The sequence below is a fragment of the Crotalus tigris genome, unplaced genomic scaffold (genome assembly GCF_016545835.1).
Source record: "Crotalus tigris isolate CLP2741 ecotype Arizona unplaced genomic scaffold, ASM1654583v1 scf7180000017685.4511686, whole genome shotgun sequence".
In the NCBI taxonomy this organism is placed as follows: domain Eukaryota; kingdom Metazoa; phylum Chordata; class Lepidosauria; order Squamata; family Viperidae; genus Crotalus; species Crotalus tigris.
Genome location: NW_024096565.1, coordinates 1785664 through 1811326, shown reverse-complemented (window position 1 = coordinate 1811326; position 25663 = coordinate 1785664). Strand labels below are relative to the sequence as shown.

At 38.3% G+C, this 25663-nt stretch overlaps 1 protein-coding gene across 1 annotated transcript in view; it reads right to left on the bottom strand.

Moving 5' to 3' along the window:
* Positions 1–25663, bottom strand: part of DNAJC3 (DnaJ heat shock protein family (Hsp40) member C3) — a 30099-nt gene extending 4436 nt beyond the window's left edge. Inside the window, exons 1-11 of the mRNA XM_039337663.1 lie at positions 25505–25663; positions 18075–18185; positions 14784–14908; positions 12614–12688; positions 9498–9650; positions 8694–8875; positions 6981–7100; positions 5462–5567; positions 5248–5368; positions 3300–3432; positions 37–185 (exon numbers count right to left, since the gene is read on the bottom strand). Coding sequence (XP_039193597.1) covers positions 37–185; positions 3300–3432; positions 5248–5368; positions 5462–5567; positions 6981–7100; positions 8694–8875; positions 9498–9650; positions 12614–12688; positions 14784–14908; positions 18075–18185; positions 25505–25586 — 1357 coding nt within the window. The 5' untranslated portion in view covers positions 25587–25663. The remainder of the gene's footprint in view (positions 1–36; positions 186–3299; positions 3433–5247; positions 5369–5461; positions 5568–6980; positions 7101–8693; positions 8876–9497; positions 9651–12613; positions 12689–14783; positions 14909–18074; positions 18186–25504) is intronic.

The following is a 25663-nucleotide window of genomic DNA, read 5'->3' as shown; positions in this document are numbered from 1 at the left end:
AAAGTAAGGAAGCAGACAAACTATACATCTATCTACCTGGATCTGTGAGGACTTCTTTGGCAGCTGCAATATCAATAAATTTTTTCTCTGCTTTCTTCTTCTCTTCTTCATCCTGAAAATTATCTGGATGCCATTGCATTGCCAGTTTCCTGTAGGCTTTTATGATTTCCTGTTTTCTGGCATTCCTGTCAGAAGTATAAGAAATAACCTGAAATTATCTCTTCATACCACGGTAAGATTTTTAAATAAAAAGTAGAGACTTGCATAAATCCAGGCAAGGTAACATTTCCCAGATGAATCCTTTTCCACTTTGCTTTTCCCAAAGAAAATACTTCTCTCATTAAACAATGGAACAACAGAAGGCAGCAAGTTAAGCAGCAGGTCCTTCAAATAATTCCCATGTGCCTTACAGAACAAGTCCATCTGCCCACCAAGGGCTGGCAAGCAATAACTAAGCAAGGGAGGCCCACGAATCAGAGCGGGGCCTCAGGAGCAGAGCTGCCGCATCTTATACTGTGATGTGGAGCTGCAAAATTGTACACAGCATTTTGCTAACTCAGTCTTGTTTAATGACCAATTGCAGCTATGACAGTAATGAAAATATAACTTTGCCAGCAATCCTTGCATTTGTGACATTCGTAGGTCTGCAAAGTAAAGGAAAGCTAAAGCAAGACTGTAAGCTCAGTCACAGCGTTGCTTAATGATCAAATTGCTGGTCCCAACCCCAATTGCTGAACAAGGACTACCTGTGTCATAATTTTATCTTTTGCAGTTTGAACTGTGACACTTAAAGGTGTGTTTTTCACACACCATATATATATATATATATATATATATATATATATATAGGATATTTATCATATATACAGTATACATATGTGTGTGTATAATAAATACCCAATGTTTATACACACACACAAACATCGTATAATAAATAAATAACAGAATCACATACAGGTAGTCCTCGACTTACGGCCACAATTGAGCCCAACTTTTCTGTTGTTTAGTGAGACATTTGTTAAATGAGTTTTGCCCCATTTTCTTGCCAAGGTTATTAAGTGAATTACTGAAACTATTAAGTTAGTAACACAGTTGTTAAGTCAATCTGGCTTCCCCATTGACTCTGCTTGGCAGAAGGTCACAAAAAGGTGATCGCGTGACCCTGGGACACTACAACTGTCATAAATATGAGTCAGTTGCCAAGCTTCTGAATTTTGATCATTATGATGCCTCAATGGTCATAAGTCTGAAAAACAGTTATAAGTCATTTTTTCAATCCTATCGTAACTTCGAAAGGTCATTAAATGAACTATTGTAAGTCAAGGACTACCTGCATAATAAATAATAGTAATGATCTCAGCATGAAGAGAAGTTAAGCAACGGCTCACAAACTAAGTTAAGCTTCTATGCGAACCAACATGAAGGAATCAACAGATCCTGCTTGAATGGGCTCTGCTTGCAGCAATCTGACTTTGGCCAGGTATGGTATACCTGCCCCCCCCCCCAATTCGCCTCATTTCTTGCCAAGGACCACAGGGGCTCCCCAACGCTGCTTCTACAGAACAGCGAACCAGCTGCTCTGAGCAGGGCATGTGCAACATGCAAACAGAAATGCTGGAGACTTTTCAAAAGGGCCATTAAATATATGACCGTCTTACTCCCTAAAAGTTAGAAAATATCTCAAGTCAAAAGATTTAATAAAAATCATCTTCCCCGTGGATTCAAAGCAATCCCATACAGGATTTTTCACTAACACTGAACAGAGCTTGGAATTCTGGAAAGAACATCTGGAAGAAGCCAAGACCCCTGTCAGTAGATGGGAATTCATAGATATTTTGGCTGTCCTCTTTGCAGGTACCATCTTCTATTATATGGCTTAACTTCTGTTTCACAGGGAAATATGCAGAATGATGACTCCCTGTGCCCAGGATGCTCAATTCCCTTCAAGCGGTAAATTTCTCTAGAAATTCTATTACCATGCTTCCCCGAAAATAAGACTCAGCAGAAAATAAGTCCTAGCATGATTTTCAAGATGCTCATAATATAAGCCCACCCCGAAAATAAGCCCCAGTTAAGTTCATCAGCCAGCCGGATGCATTTAGTACCGTATTTCCCAAATAAAAACCCTACCCGGAAAATAAGCCCTAATACATCTTTTGGAGCAACAATTAAAATAAAATCCGGTCTTATTTTCAGGGAAACACAGTATGAGCCATGGTGGCACAGTGGTTAGAATGCAGTATTGCAGGCTAATTCTGCTGACTGCTGGCTGCCTGCAGGTTGGCAGTTCGAGTCTCACCGGCTCAAGATTGACTCAGTTTTCCACCCTTCCGAGGTCGATAAAATGAGGACCCAGATTGTTGGGGGCAATATGCTGACTCTGTAAACCGCTTAGAGAGGGCTGTAAAGCCCTGTGAAGCGGTATATAAGTCTAAGTGCTATTGCTGTTATGTGTGTTTGTAAGTTTCCTTCTAAGTACAGAACTTCCTAAAGATAGTTTTGAGAAACTCTTTCTTACAGGCTTTGTAAGAGGGTAATGAATCATTTAGAGACCACTCATTTCAGCGACCATTGAAACCTACAAAAGTGCTAAATGATTGGTAGTTATTACCAGTCCTTGAAGTTCCAGCATCTCTCCAGTCATGTGATTGTGATTTCCAACATTCCCTGCTGGCTTTCCACAAAGTCAATGGGGAAGCTGGCAGGGAGTTGGAAACTGGAAGTTGTAGTCATGTGAGGTCCTCACTTATTTGCTGCAAGTGGAACTGCCTCAACTGCTGTCACAAAACAGCATAGCAATGTGATGTGGCATTTTATAACCCCATTGCTTAGTGAATTCCTGTCCCAACTGCCACTTTAAACAGAGGACTACTTCTATAGCAGTGGTTCTCAACCTATGGGTCACGACCCCATTTGGAGTCGATTGACATTTCACGGGGGTCGCCAAGCAAGGCTGTCTGCCATTTTTTTTCCCTTTTCCGGCGGGTGCCTTACCTCCCTTGGGCTGGGCCAGCTGGTGGCCCAGCCGGTGGTCGGCCTGCTCCGTCTCTGCCGCTTGCCAGTTACGCCTCGGCCGGCGCAGGGGGCGGCACCACGCATGCGCAGCGCTCCTGGGCAGGGAAAGTCCTCGACTTACGACCGGTTGGGTAGTACTCGACCTACGACCGGTTTAGTCCTCGACTTACAACCGGTTGGGGGTCGTGGCATTAAAAAGGTTGAGAACCACTGTTCTATAGCCTCTTGAAGAAAAAGCAGCATTTACGCAAACTATAAGTGCTTATCCATTGCTAAATGCTTACCTTTTAACTCCTAAAATTTTATAGTAGTCCCTCTTTTGAGATTGCTTGAGCATCCGCTGGGCTTTCTCAAGACCTTCCAGAATCTGTTGGTCATTTTCACTGTGTTTTTTAGCAGTTTCATAGTCCTGGATAGCTATCATAAAGACAACAGAGTTTTATTTAGAGAGTTGCAATACAGTAATTCATTTCCAGCCTAGCCAGATTTCAAATGGTATTTATTTAAAATTTCATAAAGAAAACAAAGAACCTTTTTTCTGTCATGTAACAATAAAGGAAATGCTTCCACCTCTATTTTAGCATCCTTCACCACAGTCTACTTTGCATTTCCCATGTAATGAGTCTTTTTAGTGATTTTGGTTTCTAATTTTGGAACACCTCATTATGGATCTAAAGATATCCAATTCTGCTAAGATAAAGTAACAAATCATCTTTTAGCAGCTGTTCTCTCTCAGTAGGTATTACGTATATCTTTTTGTTATTTCTAGGCACAATGGCAGGAGACAAGGTCCAATTTATACCATTTATTTGGTGGTTGTGTCCAATCCCTTTTTATAAAATATTGTGAAAATATTTCTGATGCTCCAGTGATTTAAAAATATTCATCTGCAAACAAAGCAGAAGTCTGCCTTTTCTTTTATTTTTGCTAGCCAGCCTGTGTTGTACCATTGAACTATTTTGACTGAGAGCAGCCAGAACATTAAAAATTTAATATTATTTGCTTCGAAAGTCAGCAGGAAATGGCTCTTATTGCCCAGCATATAAACCTATAGTGATATTTAAGCTGGAAAAGGAAACTTATGGACTTTTCCACCAAAAAACAGCAGTATAGGCAAGATCATTTCACTGATGCTTTGAAAGTATCTATTATTAAAACTTGGTAATGAATATCTGTGGAAGCATTACTTCTTCCACTCACTCTAATACATTTAGCTGATGGTTGCCTGCAGACTGTTACACGCAGACCTAATGATACAAATCAATGCCACGTAGTTGTTAGATTTATCAGAAAATTAGATGATTTATAAGAAGGGGCCGCAACCCGTTTCGAACCAGGTTGTGCAAGTCTGGCAGGCACTCGTGGGCAGCTCCATTTGTGTGAGTGATGGGTTCTCGCACTCACATATAAAGCTCCATTTGTGCAAATGGCAGGCATTTGCATGAGTGTCAGACACTCGTGCCTGTGCAAAGGAGCTGTGCACATGCACGCCTGCCATTCACGTAGAATCATCCCCAAGCCATAAAGATTGGGGACCACTGATTTATAAAATTTGCAGCATCTAACCTTATTTCAGTAATTATTTTTTTTTAAATTGAAACCTCCAGAATGGAGTCCCAAATTAGACGACAAACAGCTTCACCATTTAAATTACATACGTTACTCCTGTACTTCTGGTGGTTGTATCAGAAGATTGGTGCAGAGGCATTGCATATTTTTATGTACCTCTTCTGAAATCAGAAGCGGATATGGTTGAGAACCTATATAAGCTAGTAAAAAAAAAGTTCCATCTGATGGAACTCCAATGTGGACTTTAACTTGGAAGGAGCTGTATATTTGCTGGCTTTGAAGGGTCTGCCACTTACGTCCACATAGTTTGCATAAAGATAATTCCCAAATCGAAGATTTAACTACAGTTGCACTTTGAGATGTCATCCCAATATTTTGTTCATGCCTACTTATTAACTGGCTCCTTTTGAACCACATCTAGAGTATCCCAAACCACTTCCTGTTCCAGAAGATTTGCTTTCTGAAAACTACAACCCTTGAACAGTTGGATCCATATGATCTTAAGAAAAATCTTTCCCCAGAATGGAAGATATTACATTTCCCTAGTTCCTAGTCTAATTCGCTCAGTATAATGTCAATAAATAATCCAGATTACTCTGTACTGATAAGTTCACAGGTAAGCTGGATAACCCATGAATACATTTATTATCCTTCAAAGTGTACCTTCTTCATACATTTCTTCTAGCAAGTATGCTTCCGCCCGATCTTTGAGAGCATTCACATTTTCTGGCTCTAGCTGAAGAACTTCAGTGCAAACTTTAATGGCTTCTGTCGACTGTTGATTCTGAGAAAAGTGAGATGGACCAATAAGGACAATAAGATGGACCAGCAAGTCATGATGTTCTCAATTGTTTTGCCCAGTGAACTGAATGTTTACCTTTGAAAGGCAATGACAGATTCTCTCTTTGGCTCGAGTAGTATAAACAGGAACATTTGCCTCCATCTTCATAACTGCCTCATACTTCTCAGTGGCTTCCTGATACCTATTTACATTAAGAAAGAAAATCAGCAAACAGTATATTTTTCCATTTATTAAATTTAGGAAAACAAATTATATTGTTCTGTATTTTACAAAGGGCAAGGTAAATACACCAGTGCTCCATTTTAGACTGAAATAATGACACAGACACCATATTTTACCAACTGGTTTTCAGTGACTTGGGAAACTGGCAGGAAATTGTTCAATTAGTTTTCAATATTGCTGATTACTGAAAGCTGCAGGAGTTGCAGAAACTCCTGCAGATCAGATGGAGACTGTGCCCTTGTCGCAAACCATGACATTACAAATTCTTGGAGCAAAAGCTGCTTCTCTGAGAAGTAATTGGGATCAGCCATCATGCTCACAACCACGTCCTTTTAATGGATGTTGGGTTCCAATTAAACAGCAAAAAGCTAAATACAAATTTAATCCAGAAAGTTTATAAAGGATCTAGACAAATTTGGAATATTGAGACATTACTGTAAGATTTTGAAAATAATTAAACAGCTTTTTTTCAGGAACCAAATTGCTTTGTCTATCTTAAGTTATAACAGAGATTTAAATATTTTCTCATTATACAATTGGATACCAGAGGAGACTAAAGATTCTAGGCAGAAAAAGAAAAGGTGTAAACTTGCTTTTGGTTTTGGGTTAGTATAGGGATCTACAAAATAATACAAATTGTTATAATAACTGAAATACTTCAGATTTGCAAAGAATGGGGCCAGAAATGTTTGCAACGATGTTGGCTTCTGTGGATAGACTATGTCTAAAAGATGTTAACGAAAGAATGACATACAGGAAGCAATTTTCACCCAATAAAGAAATAGTAGAACCAAAAATATTGGATGTTTTAAAAAAGTATGAAAATACAATTAAAGTAGAAATACAAATGAGAATTTGTATGAAATACAAAACTTGGTAAGGTTTTCTACCAGAGATACAAAAAAAAGTTAGTTAAACTTCTGAAAATCAAAGAGGACATACAAATAATAAACCAGGAGAATGATCTGGATGACTTTTTACTGGATTTATGAAAAAGATTTGCTAAAGCCTTGAAGACATCTTTGGGATGGGAAAAAAATAAAATTTAAGGCCAGACCAAATGCTCCATCAACATCTGTAAAAATGTACAGTGTTGTTTAAAGACAGAGCAAGGAGCTTAAATTATAAGGAAGTAAATTATGACTAGACAACAGAAAAAAATCTTAACAGCAAGAACTATTCAATAGGGACACCAACTGCCTTGGGATGGACTCTCCTTCATCCTAGTCTTTTTAACCAGAGGCTGGATGGTCATCTATTGGGGATATGGTAATACAGTGCAGACACTCCTGAACTGGCAAGGTGATCTGTGTAAAGAGCCATGGAGAGGAAACTCAACCAAGAAAACAAAATCACAAAACAGGTGATTCACCTTCTTTCCTGGATGAGGTCTTCTGCTGAAACAATCTGCTTATTGAGCTTCTTTACTCGCTTGTAGTGAGAAAAGCACTCCTTATGGTCTTGGTCCAGTTTCAGACATTCCCGCACTTCACTTTGCACACAGGAAACAACAAGGGAGAGAGAGAATTAGGTTGTGGGATCAAGATAACAGTATTAAAACACCCAGAGCACAGTCCTTGGCTCCTAGTCTGTTTGCAAAAGACCCATTCCCCTCCGTTCACTTCCTCTGCAGAGAAATAGGGATACTAATCACCTCTGCATCAGAAGTATGAAGAAATGTAACAAAATGTAAAGGCCTTCACATGCTATTGCGGATTACAGTTTTTTATACTAAATAGTCATGGGGACTGGGAACTGCATTCTCCTGCTCAAAGACATTTGAGAAAAACTTCCAAGAAATATCTCCATCCACTCTAGAAAGTTTATTAAAGGAATTTCAGAATATACAGTCCGGAGAAGCTGCAAATTGAGGGCATTTATACAGAAGAATTAGTAATTTCCCCAATTCTTTAATATAAATAAGAAAATACCAATTGTATATATAGTACACTGCCTTGAATCAATCAAAGATCTAAAATTATTGGCCCTTTTCATAGAGCTCAATTGTTACATGTCCAGTATTATTGCTGTCACTTCTTGCACACAAATTATATACACACATGCACGCACACACACATACACAGAGACCTTTCCTCTAGTATTAGCAGAAAAGAAACACAAGATCAACTGATACTGTTAAAAAAAGTTAGCAATAATCTCTAAATTATTCAGTCGTTCAGAGCTAAGACTTATTACTTGCAGTAATAAAATCAATAGAATTTAATTACATTTATGATTTTATATCTAAGTATATATATCTTTATGATTCATTATCATTTGAAGAAGAGTCATTTTTATGGGTGGGCTACTGAAAAAAAGAACATATTTTTTTGTACCTACTTTCCTGGAAGCAAGAATCACACGGTTATCAATTTGGGCAGATTACATTCATTATATTAGTAGTGATGGATTAATTCATTAATTAATTCATAGCATTGTAAATTCTTTGCTTAGTTCTCTCTCTCTTGTCAACTACTATTTAATAATAAGGGAACAGAATTTGGGTTTCCCTGAGAAAGGAATACTCTGAAATGCGGAGGGAGGGGAAAAAGCATAAATTCGGATTTTGAGCAAACACAGAAACCTATTTTTTGTGGTACATCTTAGCTTCAGGATTTGCTTTGGTCCTTTAGTATAGTATAGTCCAGGGGTAGGCAACCTTGGCTTTTATGACCCGTGGACTTCAGCTCCCAGAATTCCTGAGCCAGCATGGCTCAGCTTGGAAACCTCTCCCTTTCTCCTCAGCATGGCTGGCTCAGGAATTCTGGGAGTTGAAGTCCACGAGTCATAACAGAGCCAAGGTTGCCTACTCCTGGTATAGTCCATCTTAAAACCTGGCATAAAGTAGTGGTATAGAAATAACACTGAACACTTCTTTCTCCTCCAGCTCATTCTGGAACTTTTCCCTCCCATGAGGAAAAAGAGAGGAAATTGGAAGCCTGGGAGAACTCCACAGCCATCTTTCTCCCCCCCCTCCCCCAAATAACTTATCCTTCATCTTGGCAAGGAGTCTTTCCATTCAGCGCAGATTTTCTAAAATTCTAAATATTTTTTGCTTCTCCCCACAGATAATACTAGCATTTACCTTAGAGACATTTCATGGTCCCCTAGTTCATAGTATATTGTGCTGATTTTATAAAAAGCTTCGGTATTATCGCTCTTCAATTTGGCAGCAGCCTTTAAGTCACTGATAGCCTTCCCAGGTTCCCCTTCCTTAATGTAGCTTTCAGCTCGAAGTTCCCGCATATCCGCATCCCAAACGCAAACCTTGAGAAACCAAAACGAAAGGAGATTTTAATCCTACTTGTACTTATTCAAAATGACTCTCCCACTAAAATCAAGCAATAAGCTACACAATGTCACATATACTTTAAGAATTGGATAACTATTTCTACACAATTGGAACAGCATGTTCAACACAATCTTTGGAAACTGTGCGGTTAGATTAACCTGATAAGATAAAGTCTCGGACAAAAGGAGATTTACTCCAGAGGATTTCATGAATACATTTGTAAATTTTTGTGGCAATGGTAAAGAAATTGCTTGCCACTGCCTTCTTCCAGGGTGTTTTTTCAATTTCCCAGTCCAGGCTACAGCTCCAAGATACCTTAGGAATCTCTAATCTAATCAGGTCCAATTGTACTTAGCGTTGAAAATCAGGCAAGTTGAGCTATATGCTACCACTCAGCTGGGTAGCAAAACTGAAACTTTGCCCCATGAGGGAAAATCTTCTAGTTTATAAGCATCTGGTGAAAAAAGTATACATACCTGAAAGTTGCTGTGACTCCAAAGTAGATTGGTCTGGAACTTTGAATTCAAGATTTAAAGAAGAATTCAAAAGTAGTAATCATGCTTACATCTTGGCATCAATTTTCACTCTGGGACTTACTTCTAGAATTTTATCCAAGAGAGTAATAGCAGTGTAGTAATCGTTCTCAAGAAAGGCAGACTGTGCTTGGGAACGCAGGTGCCGAGCCTCATCCGACTTCAACAACTGAGCGCGGGCTTCGCCTTCTTCTTTATCATTGGGATTAGACAGGAGCTGCAAGTAATGAGCACACACAAACACACCCCAATTACACGTTGAAATTCAAAGGTGAAAAACATATCACCCTGTGTTTGACATCCATTGACAAACCCAGAACAAAGCAAAGCCATTAATTGTAATTTCCCAGTCTAGGACTCCCTCAAGACCGGATGAAGCCCATTTGCCTGCATGAGGAGTGTATAATTTCTTGGCTGGACAAGCTCAATTGTCTTGGTCTTGGAAGGGGACAATTCACCGCAGGAGGGTTGGCAGAGCGGGTTGGCCCAGTTGACTGGATGCAGGATGAATCACCTCAGTCAACTGGACGTGGGGATAACTTAGCTCATTCTGGGCCTTCACTTTCCTGACGCCTTCCTTGCAGATATGGGTATTTGCTGATATTCTGTTTTAGTTATGTTCCCCTCTTTTCATTCTTTTTTTATATTTGATCTTTTTGTCCCTTAATTTGTCAGAGAGCTCCTTGTGCAACCATGGTGTGGAATAGAGTAAAGTTTTGGCTGGTTTCACTGTTCTTAAAACCTACATCACCTAATTTGAATGGAGGTATGCACTAGAAGCAAAACCATTCTGATCTCGTCCAAACTTCAGTTATGTCCCCCTGCGTGCAATAGACTGGTTTCTCAGACCAGCATTTCTTGTAATTGGAGGAGTTTGCATCAGACTTGACCTTTCAATTTCCTAATCAGTTTTGATTTTAATGCCAGACAGGGTCTTGATGACAAATTCCTACTCTTACATTTTGACGGACCAAATTTTGTGTCTGCCAAGCTCCTTTCAACTTTGCCCTCACCACTCTAAAGATAAAAACACAACAAGTTATAAGCTGTCCCAAGTAAAGCTGCTTTTTGCAATTGACTGTTTTTGTCAATGCTAATAGTGTTCAAGTGGTTATTTTTTCTATAGTGTTGTTGTTATTATTATTATTGTTACTGTTATTAAATTTATAATCTATATAACATTTTATGTAATACATATTGGAGTGATAAAATATAAAAATAATAATTATTGTTCATTTTTACACTAGGGGAAATGCAATTTTAATAAAGCTAGCCCTCAAGGACAAACTTTGCTGGCCTCTAGTGGAACAGCACAAAATAGAGTGTTTTCTCAATTGTAGCTGTAGGAATAATTCTCAAGAGAAGCACTTGTTCTCCAAGTGATGGGATAAAAGGGGGAAAAGCAACTAGAAACTCTTCTGCCAGCCAGCTAACAATTGCTGTGAGGCTGAGCCCCTGCCCCCCCCCACTTTAAAACCAACCCTGCACTGTTTTCCAGGCAGGCAGGGACTGGCCAGTCCATAGCAAATAAATTGGCAATCCATTTGAATTATGACTTCGATGTATAAAAGACCACAATGCAGGCCTGCTCCATATTTTTCTATAAGGGCTTCTACAAACAACTCTGAAAGCAAATAGAAAATTTCCCTTCGAAATATATTCAAAATAACTCTCTCCTGATGATGTATTTTTTAAAATATTGCCACCTGGGAAGCTTAAAGTAAATACCTGGGCACCCGTTTTCAAATCCCATGGTTTCTTACTTCCGAAGGGTAATTTTATTTTTCTAAATAGTCTAATTCAGGGGTGTCAAACTGCTGGCCCGTGGGCTGAATGCGTCATCCAGAAGCCACACCCACCCCATTGCCGGCAATGGCAAAACTGTCCTGATACGTCGTGCGACGTCACGACATCGCGAGTTTGACATGTCTGGTCTAATTGTACCTGAAATATACTGGGCTGCAATTTAGCAAGATATCATTCTAGTTTTCTCATTAACGATTTTATATAACTTATCGCTATACTAAGATTTGCTCTGTTAAAAAAACCAAATAAGTCTCATAATATTTAACAAATATTAAATAGGCAATCAAAATAATCTGTTCTTTTTTTTATTTCAAGGCAGAATGAGCAGTCTTTAGCTTCCTAATCATTTATTTTGAATTCTGAACTCCAGTAAGGGCAGGATCAGGAGAAGAATCATTTTGACAGTTTTATATAGAGAAATGTTGAGTACGTGCAAAATATTCATATCAAAATTAGGCATGAGAATATTGGGAATGCAAAAGATAAAGAAGTAAATAAAACAAACCAAGAAACAAAAAAACTGACCTGAAGAAAATCCACGACAAAGCAAACATCTCTTTATCAACTGTATCGATAATAAATTCTTCTTTTCTAAATGCAATACTATAAAAGTGTGCTGAATAGAAATAGCACAACCTAGGCTGCATTATCAGAGGGACAGAATCAAGATCACGCGAAGTGGTATCGATAGTACAGCTTTATAAAGCCTTAGTAAGACCATACTTGGAATACTGCATCCACTTATGGTCACCGCCAATGCTTTTTTTCTTAAAAAAAAAAAAAAAAAAAAAGGTGCTGGAACTCACACACATCATACAACCCGCCTTGCCTATCCTACAAGGTTCCATCCAAAAAAGGTGCTGGAACTCCATTCTGGGCATTCTATGAGAAAAAAAGCCCTGGTCACCGCAATATGAAAAAGATGTTGAGACTCAGGAAAGAGCGCAGAGAAGAGCAACAAAGATGATTAGGGGGCTGGAGGTTAAAACATATGAAGAATGGTTGCAGGGTATGTCTATTCTAGTGAAAAGAAGGACTAGGGGAGACATGATAGCAGTGTTGCAATATTTGAGGGGCTGCCACAAAGAGGGGGTCAACCTATTTTCCAAAGCACTAAAAGGCAAGGAAAGAAACTGATAGAAACTAATCAAGAGAAGCAACCTAGAACTAAGGAGAAATTTCCTAACTGTGAGAACAACTGATCAGTGGAACGGCTTGCCTTCAGACGTTGTGGGTGTTTCATCACTGGAGGATTTTAAGAAGAGACTGGACAGCCATTTGTCTAAAATGGTATAAGAGTCTCTTGCTCAATGCTTAATATTCTTTTATCACAGCTGCTACTTCAATCACACCTTGAGAAAGCACTTCACTTACCACGCCTTCAAAATCTTCTACAGCTTCATTCAACTTCCCCTGCTTAAGCAGCAGATGGCCTCTTTGTAGTCGTGCCTATAAAAAAAAAAGGTAATAGAAAAACCACCACTGTGATTAGAATGCCTGATTAATACTGGGGTATTCCAAAGCATAACTTTTAAAGGAGGTCTATAAATGGTCCAGATCTCCCTGCCTTCAGCATCTCATGGGACAGGAGGGGCAAATAGATAGGTTAGTGTAGCTCCTTAGAAATTAATACTGTAAATGGAACTGTTTAGAATAAGCAAAAAAAGATTCTCTGCCTTCTTTGGAAGAATGGGTGTTCAAGGTTTCTAACTTAGCAGAAATGGCTAAAATTTCTGCTTACTTAAAGGACCATTCACAAAAGAGATATGTTTCTGTATGGAGAAGATGGATAGAATATATTCAGAAGAAGTATGGAACAACAAAGTTTCATTTATTTTATGAATAATGGATTTTTACTAAATTATGAATTCAAGTTTGCAGAGAGTTATGGGTTATTAGGACTCCGCTTATTGTATAAGTAGTAAATTTAAGTTGACTATGTTTAGTTTTCTTTTTTTTTCTTTTCTTCTTCTTCTTTTTTGTAACCCTGTATTGAGCTCTGGGAAGTCGGGGTGGGGGGAAGGGGGTGGGGGGAGGGGGGAGGGGAGAGTATGGGTAGTATTTTCAATAGTTCAGATTTTGGTGATAGAGGATTGCTCGGGTATTTTCCCTCAGACTGCATCCAATTGAGAAGAAGAGGAGAGGGATAAGTAGAAAGATGGAGGAGGGAGGGGAGGAGAGGAGGAGGTAGAAGGAAGGGGGAAGTGAAGAGATGAGAGGGGGATGCGGTCTGGAGGGAAATTGGTGAGCAATGTCAGAATTTGTGTTCTATTTTAAATTCTTATGTATCTGAATTTTTTTTTCTTATGATTGTAATGAAAATAAAATAATAAAAATTGAAAAATTCTTAAAAAAAAAAAAGAATAAGCAAAAAAGGACATTCACGTAAATTACTTTAAATAAAATCATGGAGATATTATCTTACTTTGCTTGATTCATAATGTGCATGGCTTCTACACTTTCTAGTTACATATTTTAGCAATAATTTTAAAAAGTATTTATTAAGACTCATTTGCAGTCCATCTTGTATAGAGGAAACTCTGGGTGGCTTACAAACATTAAATATTTAACATATAACATTATTATATCTAAATCAAAAGGTATCATAGCAAATGCAGGCACAGTTTAATCATTTTCTTTTAAACAAAGGATTTACAAGTGAATGCGTCCTGCATGATTACTTTGAATTTCCCTCAAATTAGTCTTATTGAAACTCCAAACTAAATGTCAAAATCATTATTGCTGAGAGAAAAAATATTTCTGATTAGAGACATAAGGGGTCAAAAAAGTCAACACGGCAGCTGCATAATCAACGTCTTGCTCCATTTTTACCTGCAGTATAGCTACCAACCTGATTTTTTAAAACATATGCACGCAAAAATGCCTGCGCTTGTGATGGTAGAATAAATTATTGTATGCTACTCTAAAAAAAATCTAGATCACCATTTGAATATTAAATAAGATCCAAATCTAAAAATATAGCTGTCAGCAATAAAATTTCTAAATATTGAGATAAAGGACAATATCTCCAGAACGTTTCAATTTTAAAAAGTGTTACTTCATTATTCAACTGTTTTTATAGCATTAGTATTGTTTCTAAAAATATACACCTCCCAAGCACTAAAAATATTATAATTATTGTTGATATAGTGTCATCAAGATAAATAGTGCTGTATATCACATTACAATGGAGAAAGGCTACTTAAGAATCTAAAAAGGATTTAATAATCCATCTGCACATATTTTCAGCAATTTGTAGCTATGCCAAAAACTTTGTCCCCAAATCTTCAAGGGTATTAATATTCCTCTAAGTAATCAGAGCAAATTCACAAGCTGAATTAGTACTATGAAAATCCTGTCTCCCCAGCTAAAATTTCAGCCTATATTTAATCTCCCCAAGTGGTATAATTGAGGTTTTCTGTTAGATTATACCGCTTACTAAAAAAGAAAGACAGACTGACTCCCATTTAAAAGGCAACAGAAAAATGAAGTCCAAAAGCCATTTCCAGTCACCCCGAAGGAATCTTTAGAAAGTACTGCTTACTGATGTGAAATCCTGCTTTAATTCAACTACCCTGCTTAAATCACGAATGGCAGCTTTTGATTTGCCCATGGCTAGATATACTGTGGCTCTTCTGTAATAAGCAAGGTAGTTATCAGCATCTCCTTCTGCAAGAAAAAAAGGGTAGCAATCAGAACATAGCCTTAAGTCAGCCAAAGCTTTGGAGGGAATGGAGCAAGCAACAAGGAAGAATACAATTTGTGTGTGTGTTTGTGTGTGACATTGCATATAACTCAATGAAGGAATATTTCCAACAATGTAGGCACTGTAATGAAATTTTAACAGCAGTATGCATAGAACATCTATCAAATCCTAGTCTGCTTTTAAAGGCTTTACAAAAGTGGGTATTTAAGGAAGTTGAGCCCCAGCATGCTACAGCTTCTAATCTCTAACTACAGACTCACATATGTGGAAAACTATTTTACAATTTGGTTTTAGATTCTACATCTTTCCCTAGCTGAAGACCAAATAACTGGTCAGTAAGGGAACATTATTTTCACCATCCCTGCTAATAAGACTTTAACATGTAGCTGACAGAAACATACCAGCCTTTTCACTTAATTCCTGTTTGAGAAGTTAGAATATTTTGGATCTGTAAACCAAATATAAAAACATTCATTTAGCAATTACAATTCTCAGCAAGAATAAATTTCTCAACCCCTAATTTTAATCTCATACTTGTATTATCTAGGGGAACAGTTAATAAAATATATAAGCCCACCAATGATCCTAGTCTTTCCTTAACTCTAACTCAACCACTTTACAAATGGTTTAGTTTAGTGGGCTATACAAACTCAGCTAATAAACTGTTGTTCCCCCCCCCAAAAAAAACCCATACTTAATCAACAATGGAAAACGTTTATTTTCTTGTATCTACTTCTTAATATATAAACAAAGGTCTGTAGATATTACAAGAGACAGTTAGAACTCTCCTTCCTGTATCTTATTCCCCTTGCAGTTTACCAGACCTTTTTTTCTATTTCTCATCTCTGTTCTGCTAAAGCCTGGAGTTGCAAACAGAGAAAATGGTTGAAGCATCCAACAGCAGAGAAGAATAATAGAATGGCAGTGACCCAGCATCCCACTCCCGTGCAATTTTCCAAATGATGGTCTATTACATCTATCTTCTCCTACAACAACATATGGGTAAGCATGCTGGCTGGAGCATTCTGGATGCTTAAGCCCACACATCTTAAAGGTGCCAGGGTTGAGAAACTCTGGTCTAACATATTACCAAGACCTATTATCTTTTTTCTCAAAATCCCAAAAATAGCGTATTGGATTTCAGAAAATTCCAACTGAATGTTAGAAGAATCTTCTAACAATACGGAAATTTCGACAGTGGAGCTGACACTGAACTCCTTCACTAGAAGTTAGTGAAGGCAGTTAGAAATTATTCTTTGACATTTATCTGGCAAGGGAAAAAAGCTAGAATTAGACTGAAATTGTTACAAGAATCTAAAGAGAAATGGAGGCTTTGAACTCCCGGACTGGGTCTTATATTACCAAGGATGTGCATTAACATGGTTAAAGAAATGGATTACCCTTAGACATAAAAGATTATTATACTTAGAAGGGCATGTCTTACAATTGGGATTGCACGCTTTTCTATGGTATGGGAAAAACAAAATTCATAGATACTTTCAAAATCATTATATAAGAAATGCTTAATTTTTGATATGGGAAAAGATAAAAGTGAAAATTTATATGAAAATTCCAGGATGGCTTTCAGCAATGGAAGCCTTCGCTCACCCTAATTTAACTAATCATGAGAAAATTGTAACTTACAAAGATATCTTGAATATGGAAGGAAATTTAAAAACTAAACAAGAGTTGGAAAATCAGGGCATCGATTTATCATGGTGGCCTCATTTGCAAATACAAACGAGATATGAGAAAGATAATAAATATATGGTTTTTATAAAGAGCAGTCATTTGATCAGGTATTATTAAAATCAGATGAAAAACTGATAAAGAAATTGTATAATTTTTTTGTTAAGCTTAAAGATGGAAGATGAACAAGTAAAAGAAAAAATGATAACATGGGCTAAAAATTTTGGGTACAATATAGAGTTAGAAAACTGGCAAAATCTCTGGGAAAGAAACTATAAAATAACAATGGCAACTGCATATAAAGAAAATTTATATAAAATGTTTTATAGATGGCACCTACTATTGGCCAGACTAGCAAAAATATTTTAAAATATGTCTAGCAATTGTTGGAAATGTAGGCAAAAACCAGGCACATACTATCATCTTAGTGGACGTGCTGTAAAGCAAAAAAAGTTTGGACAAAAATTCATTAGAAAAAATGTTAAGAAAGCATGTAGATTTTAAGCCAGAACTATTTCTATTAGGCATAATATCAGGAAAATATGAGAAAGAAAATGTATATTTAATGATACATGTATTAACAGCAGCAAGAATTGTTTTTGTGCAGCATTGGAAAAATGAAGAAATGCCATCTGAAGATGACATAATTAAGAAAATACTGGGATGTGCAGAAATGGATAGACTCACATTGAAGATTAAAGAAAAAGAAGATACAGAGTATTTTGAAATATGGGATGTAGTTTACCAATGGCTGGAAAAATGAGGTAGAGATTAGGATTTTATTATATGTTATTAAGCTAAGACCCAGACAATACGTTGTTTAATAAGCATTTATGAACTGTAAACTTAAAAAAAATAATAAAAATATAATTAAAAAAATATTCCTTAACAAAGCTTTAGGAAATCTTTCCTTATCTTATCTTCACCATAGGAGTTTGAAATATGGCCCAAAGTTACTTGGTGAATTCCACAGTCAAGCAGGGATCTAGAATTTGATGTGCACAGGTTAGAATCCACTGAAACCACAATTAATCTCTGCCATGAAGAACTTATAACAAAACCATGACTAACTTTAGTTCCACTGATCTATATTCTAAGTAGAAGTGAAATGGTAATAAAGATGAATGCAACAAACCACAGAATTTCCTGAAATCATCTAGAAGCAAATACTTTTGTTGCTTACTTAGATTTTAAGTGAGGAGTACGCAAAAACTAATACCAGAAATAATGGTGTTAGACTAGAGCAGGGGTAAGCAACCTTGGCTCTTTTATGACTCGTGGACCTCGACTCCCAGAATTCCTGAGCCAGCCATGCTGGCTCAGGAATTCTGGGAGTCGAAGTCCACGAGTCATAAAAGAGTCAAGGTTGCCTACCCCTGGATTAGAGGGAGCAAAACCCACTTATTTAGAAGGAAAGCTCAGTGGTCTTCAGGTACGTACCTATGGCAGCATGGAAATGCGACAAAGCATCAGCCAGCTGCCCAGCTGCCAGCAGTTTTTTTCCCAATTCAAGCTGCTTTTCTACTTCTGCATTTATGCCACATTGTACTCCTGAAGGAAGAAAAAGAAAAATTAAGGTTTTTCTGTTTTCTGCATTTCCCCCCAAAAATAGAAATAAAAAATAACCAATTATCTACCATGTCCTATCTAGCTCTGCCTGTGACCATCCTGAGATTCCTGGTCTGCCCTCTCAGCTCTCTCCACATCTTGGTCCCTCCTCCCAGGCCAAGTCATACAATCCATAGATAGAATCAACATAGAAGCGAGCCACAATAACCCATCCTGTCCCACAGGGACCCAACCATCCTGGCACTTGGTTAGCTCGGAGGGGGGGGGGCAAGCTCTTCTAGGGAAAGAACACCCAGGGCCAGTTGCCACCTATCATCAGGGTGAAAGATCGCAAACTCCGAAGGGACAGAAAGACATCCCCGGGGAAGATCCCTGCTTGAGTAACTCCAGCACCCAGCAAGAAGGGTCAGGCTACCAGAGGCTTCAAAGCTGTCAACAAAACCCTAAAAAGAACACCATCTCCAAGCCCAGCACTTCCTGACATGTCCCACAATCTCCCTCCAGAGTAGCCCTCAGGACCCTCCGTAAGTCCAGACATAATTCAAGAAATCCAAACCAGCCCACGTCACAGCAATCCAAAGGTGGTGCAGAAATTAAAAAGCCTCTTGTGGCCACTCCAGGGCCTCCGAGCCACAGCAGCTTCAGCAGCATCTCCACCTCCCACACAGCCTTCACCTCCCCAGCATTCCCAATAGACTGCCAAGTGGCCTCCATTCCCTCTGCGTGTGCCTGCAGATTCTCCATGTTCCCAGCAGCTCCTTCTTCCCTGTCTGGTGTAGGGTTCTAGGTATCTCCAGAGCTTCCAGGGGACTGATGAATATCTGCCTCCCCAACCTATTCACATAATAACAACAACAACAACAAACACCATTGGCATTGACAAATTCGTTATTAGTCAATTGCAAAAGGCGGCCTTACTAGAAACTGCTTCCATCCTGCGACGATATCTGTAATACCATCAAACATCCACATCTGCCTATCCCAGGTCCTGGGTAAGGACTTGATAGGTAGACAAAATGCCAAATTCAGTCTGAACATCTGGCTGACTGTGCGATGATCCATAATAATAATAATAATAGTTGCAAGGAACCTTGGAGGTCATCAAGTCCAACCCCCTGCTCAGGCAGGTAACCCTATATCATTTTGGACAGATGGCTGCCCAGTCTCTTTTTAAAAACTTCCAGTGTTGGAGCATTCACCGCTTCTGGAGGCAGGTGGTTCCACTGGTTAATTGTTCTAACTGTCAGGAGGTTTCTCCTTAGTTCTAGGTTGCTTCTCTCCTTGCTTAGTTTCCATCCATTGCTTCTTGTCCTGCCTTCAGGCGCCTTGGAAAATAGCTTGACTCCCTCTTCTTTGTGGCAGCCCGTGAGATATTGGAACACTGCTATCATGTTCTCCCTTGTCCTTCTCTTCATTAAACTAGACATACCCAATTCCTGCAACTGTTCCTTATATGTTTTAGCCTCCAGTCACCTAATCATCTTTGTTGCTCTTCTCTGTACTCTTTCTAGAGTCTCAACATCTTTTTTACATCGTGGTGACCAAAACTGGATGCAGTATTCCAAGTGTGGCCTTACCAAAGCATTGTAATATGGTATTAATACTTCACGTGATCTTGATTCTATCCCTCTGTTAATGCAGCCTAGCACTGTGTTGGCCTTTTTGGCAGCTGCAGCACACTGCTGGCTCATATTTAAGGGGCTGTCCACTAGGACTCCAAGATCCCTCTCACAGTTACTACTATTGAGCAAGGTACCCCCTATACTATACCTGTGCATTTGGTTTTTCTTGTCTAAATGTAGAACCTTACTTTTTTCACCACTGAATTTCATTTTGTTAGATAGTGCCCAGTGTTCAAGTCTTCATCAATTAATATTTTAGTATGCATGAAAATAAAGCCTATCAATAAAGGTTGCACTATTGTAACAATATTGATTTATTATTATATTGTTTCTGCTTAATTAAAATGTAACCAATCAAATGGAAGGGATGATTTGTATATATCCAAGGGTAGGCAACCTTGGCTCTTTTATTGAAAGTTTTATAAATTTTACAAAAAAGGAAAAATAATACAAAACAAAAGGCAACATATACAGAAAAATAAAACTAAACAATACATATATTAAATAATAAAAATAATAATAAAAAAAACCCCATCCCCCAGCCCTCCCCCCAAAAAAAAAAAAAAAAAAAAACCCTCCCTTTCCCCCCCCCCTGAGCTTCCCAGAGCAGAATATAGGCTTAAAAAATAAAAATAAAAATTAAATTAAAAACTTTTTTATATATAAAAAAATTATCTATAATATATATGAAAATAAAACTTATGAAAAAACTATATAATATTTTTGTATACCCAATCTAAATTGTATAAATTTTATCCATTTATCCCAAACAACAAAAAACTTCTCTTGCGTTTGTTGCTTTAAGAAAGCCGAAATCTTTGCCATTTCTGCCAGATAAGCTACTTTAAGAAACCATTCCTGCAATGTAGGCAAAGATTCCTTCTTCCAGTATTGTCCTACTAACAGCCTAGCGGCTGTGATCAAGTTTAACATCAATTCAACCTCCTTTGTATCACAATCTGTAACAATACCTAACAAAAATAATTGCGGAGTAAATTTTACCCTCCTTCTAAAAATTCTCTGGATATTCCACCATATTTTAATCCAAAATGCTTTTATCTCTCTGCATGACCACCAAATATGATAATAGGAAGCCTCCTTATAACCTTGGCTCTTTTATGACTCGTGGACTTTAACTCCCAGAATTCCTGAGCCAGCATGGCTCAGCTTGGAAACCTCTCCCTTTTCCCTCAGCATGGCTGGCTCAGGAATTCTGGGAGTTGAAATCCACAAGTCATAAAACAGCCAAGGTTGATGACTCGTGTTCTTACTCCTCTTTAGTATAGCAATACTCATTGGGAGTACTATATTGGTCAATACATCAATTTATGCTTCAACATATACTGTACATATCCAGGCTCCAATATGCATGCACATATACAGAACCCCTCTGGATTCCATATATGGACATCACATACTCGTTCAACTGATAAATGGCATAAACAAATTATTCTTCGTAGAACTAATACCACAACCAATCCTTCAACTTCAGTCCCTACACAATGATAAACAATATAATTTCTTAGGTTCAACTGCAAGTCATTTAAAAGCACTACACATTTGTCTAAAGCTTTCTTCTTAGCCCCACTAGCATTTGTGGAACGCAATGGATGGTCACTTCATTGGCTGCATCAAATCAAGGTACTTTAGCCTTCTAAGGAAGCCATTTCTAATCATTCCATGGACTTCTTCCCTCAATCAACAGTAAAAAAAAATCAATTCTAACAGATCATTTTTTTTCTACTGATTTCCATGCAAGTTTTAACAAGGTTGCTTGCATTTTTTATACTATTATATTTAAATTTACATGCTCTGATGTTTTGCCTTTTTATTTATCTCGGCTGCTATACAGTACATGGAAAAGCAGAAGGCATAAATTTAAAGACTAAATTAACATAACTAGTATAAACATTCAGGAAACAAATCAAATTAAAATATATGTTGACTGAAATGGCTTCAGACTGAATTATAAAATACAATAGAATAAAGAATTCTGCCCATGAAATAATAGTCATTTTGTTATATAAAATTCATTATTTCAATGAAAAACCAATACTAACACACAAATCTATAGATCTAAAAAAACTACATCAAAATAGAACAGAGGAAGTTAGGAAACAATCTTCATTTCTTTTTTTATTTTTTGATCTTCCACTGGTTTTCAAATGAAAAGTACCATACTGAAGTGAGAATAACTTTTTCTTTTTAAATGCTCAACAAATTCAATAAGCTCCAACTGTCAATGTAATTTTCTTTTCCATTTCATGTATCGTCATGGATAGAAAAAACTCTGGAAGCCATATTACATCAGCATTATCAAGAATTTTTTTTACCAGTGCTATCCAGTGTGTACTAGCTTTACAATGAAAAAATATTGTGTATATAAAGAAAAATGAATCTCTTCTCATCTACAATCTGAAGTGAATTAGAGCAGTCCCACATAGCAATTTTGAACTCATTGATTAAAGTTCATCAGATATGAACTCCTCCATCAAAATTTTAATGGAATCTTTGCATCCCTTCAAATTTGTCAGTAAATTAAAGTATTCAATTGTGATAGAAGAGAAAAATGATTAAAGTTGTAAGATATATTTAATCAATAACAATAATAGAGTTGGAAGGGACCTTTGAGGTTTTCTAGTCCAGGGCTTTTCAACCTTTTCACCCATTGTACCACTTTTAGGACATGGCAATATCCGAGTACCACTAGTCACCTAGCAAGGTGTCAAAAACTTGATGACCAAAAAAAAAAAAGGGGGAGAGTGATAAAGTACAGATAGTCCTCAACTTACAACAGTTTGCTTAGTGACTGTTCGAAGTTATAATGGCACTGAAAAAAGTGCCCCCCAAGCCACAGTCGAGCAAGACACCTGCCTGCCCACCCAGCTGTGCTCTTCCACATGCCTTAAAATTGTCAAGGCTGAGAAACACTGGTCTAATCTTTTCTTGAAAATCTCCAGCAATGGAGCGCCCATAACTTTGAGACACAAGCTGTTCCATTGGTTAACAATTTACATCATCAGGAAGTTTCTCCTTAGTTCCAGGTGGAATCTCTCTTTAATGAACCGAACTGAATTGAATATTTAATATAGTCTATATTTCAGGAAAGCAAAAAATTAGGAATTATTTGTTTACTTAAATATGTATAAGCCATTTTTAATGTCAAAGCGTATTTTTAAAATAAAATTCAACAGAATAAACATACATTAGTACCTATGGTAAAAGGAAACAGTCCATATTTCTGAACTCAAAAAGATAGCACTGGGTTATTAAGTTATTATTGCAGGATAAAATATATTTTCACAACCAAATCAAAACACCTGCAACCCATGCTATCCTACAGCTATGGGGAGCCATTGCATAAAAAGAGAAAGCAAATAAGAGAGACCAAACTTTCAAATACTGTAATATTGAGAATGCTACAACTTGGTACATACATTTGCAATTATGCAACTGTATTTATTTGCATACAGCCAGTGAACAAAAGTTTTTTTAAACTTAATTCTAAGGCCGCCCAATTCTGTGACAGCATACAGTAAAAGTATACAATATAATTAAAATTAAAACACAAAAGACCCTGCTGCTAGAGCAGGGGTTCCCAACCTATAGTCCGCAGCCTCTTAGCCTGCAGGCCACTGAAACGGCTGACCGGTGTGCACATGTGTAGGCGTGCATTACACCCACTCGTGCTAGTGCCCGCGACCCTATTTGTGCGTGCACGCATGCATAAATGGGGATGCTCCCGCAGGGCATGTGTCTACAGCCCATATGCGCTAGCGTGAATTGGCCACTAGCTGCCATGGAGGGTGCGTGGCTGTTTGTGCATGTGCACAGAACCAGCACGAACAGGGCTGCTAGTGCCGTGCCAGTTTGCGCGGCCCCATGCGCACGCTCACCTATTTTGAAGTTGCTCTCCTTCCCTCCGGTCCTCGAGCCCAGAAAGGCTGGAGACCTCTGTGCTAGAGGGATGGCAACCATTAAACCCTCAAATATGACCTGCCACCCACTCAAGCCCAAGCTTGGGGAAACAGTCACATTTTAAGAGCCTTTTTGATCGTGGTCAACCCCACAGTTTGTGGACTGGCACTGGTCCGCAGAACGCCAGCAACTGGGCTGCACAAACAAGCGAAGCCCCATCTGTGGGGTGCAGGCAGCATGCAAAACCACATCCCCTCCAGCCCGCGGAAAAACTCTATCCATGGAATCGGTCCCTGGTGCTCAAAAGGTTGGGGGCCACTGCTTTAAAGCTTTTCATGACATGGGTCCAGGCTACATGAAGGACTGTCTCATCCCACTGGGAGTGGCCCACCCCATCTATGCCAGCATGATTGTGGGTCCCATCGGCCAGGGTATTTCGGCTGGCAGGATCTAGAAGAATCTTCTCTGCCCTTGCGCCTGTCCTTTGCAACATCTTACCCTCTGCCCAGAGTGAGGTCAGCTCCTATCCTCCTTCTATAATGACTTAAAGATCTGGCTATACCAGTTGACTTGGGGTTCCTATGAAGGGTTTCACATTGGCGGTAGTTGATAGATTAATAAGAGATACTACACCTCCCTTTTCATCATACTCCCTCCCCATCTTTTTAGCTAGGTTGATTTTTCATAGTATTGTATTTGAATTATTAAGCTTCATAGTTCTATCTTTTAATATTGTAAGCCGCTCAAAGTTACTGTCCGGTAAAATGGGTGGCTTATAAATTTTACAAATAAACGAATCCATCTGGTAGTGATGCTGTCTATCCCACAATTTTTCTGTTTTACCAAGAAATAAGTTGTGATCTACTTTGTCAAATGCCTTATTTAACTCCATGTGTATGCCCACCATATTTTGTTGGTCCACCAAATGGTTGATTTAATTATTTTGGAAACTTGGGCAGATTTCAGCAAAGCAGATATTAGGCATTTACCAGTTCATGGGCTGAATTCCTAAACACAATTCACCAGAAGTAAAAGCCACTAAGTAAAGCACAGTTTGCATGTAAGCTACAACATTTTAATTTTAGAATAATGGTCCTGGGACTATGCTGGCAAATGCCAACTTTCTAAGGACCACTAGTTTCATGAGAACAGTAACTACCATTAGGATATTTTGAGCTTTTCCTGTAGGGACAGCACCTCCCTTGGGGAAAGTTAATTTAACACCACCCACCAAAAGTAGAACTGTTTAATATATTATACCAACGTTTTTCAACCTCGGCAGCTTGAAGATGTGTAGGCTTCAACTCCCAGAATTCCCCAGCCAGCAAATATCTAATATTTAACTTTTAATACTTAAATATTAATATTTAATTCAACATTTAATATCTAATAACCAATTTAAAAAAATATCTAGCAATATCTGGCTGGGGAATGAAGTCCATACACCTTCACGTTGCCAAGGCTGAGAAACACTCCTGAGTTCTCCATTTCTTTCCAAGGGAGTTTCATTGTGGCCCTCCCTACAAGGAAGGCTGTAAACTTCCTGCCCCACGTTTGCAATTCTCCTAAGCGAGACGATGTGTTTAGCTCTATAGGACGAAGATTTGTAATGCCTGCACTTTATACCAGCAGAGGGGATTTCTACCAATTCCCCACACCCCACATACGCCTTCCTGCCTCTGCCCCAAGTCTCTTCTCTCGCCCAAGTAGCTAAACTTCCCAGATAATAATTGTCAACCCAGCAGCAAAACTTCTTCTCACCCTCATAGTGGAGATCCCAGAGTACCAACAGGAACGGAAGCGTCGAGCCAAGCTTGTTAATACAAGTCCAAGGAGAAACCATGGCGGCCCGCAGACTCACGCGCACAACCGCCGAACTCGCTCGGAAAGTTTACAGTGGAATTCTGAAACTCTTAACAT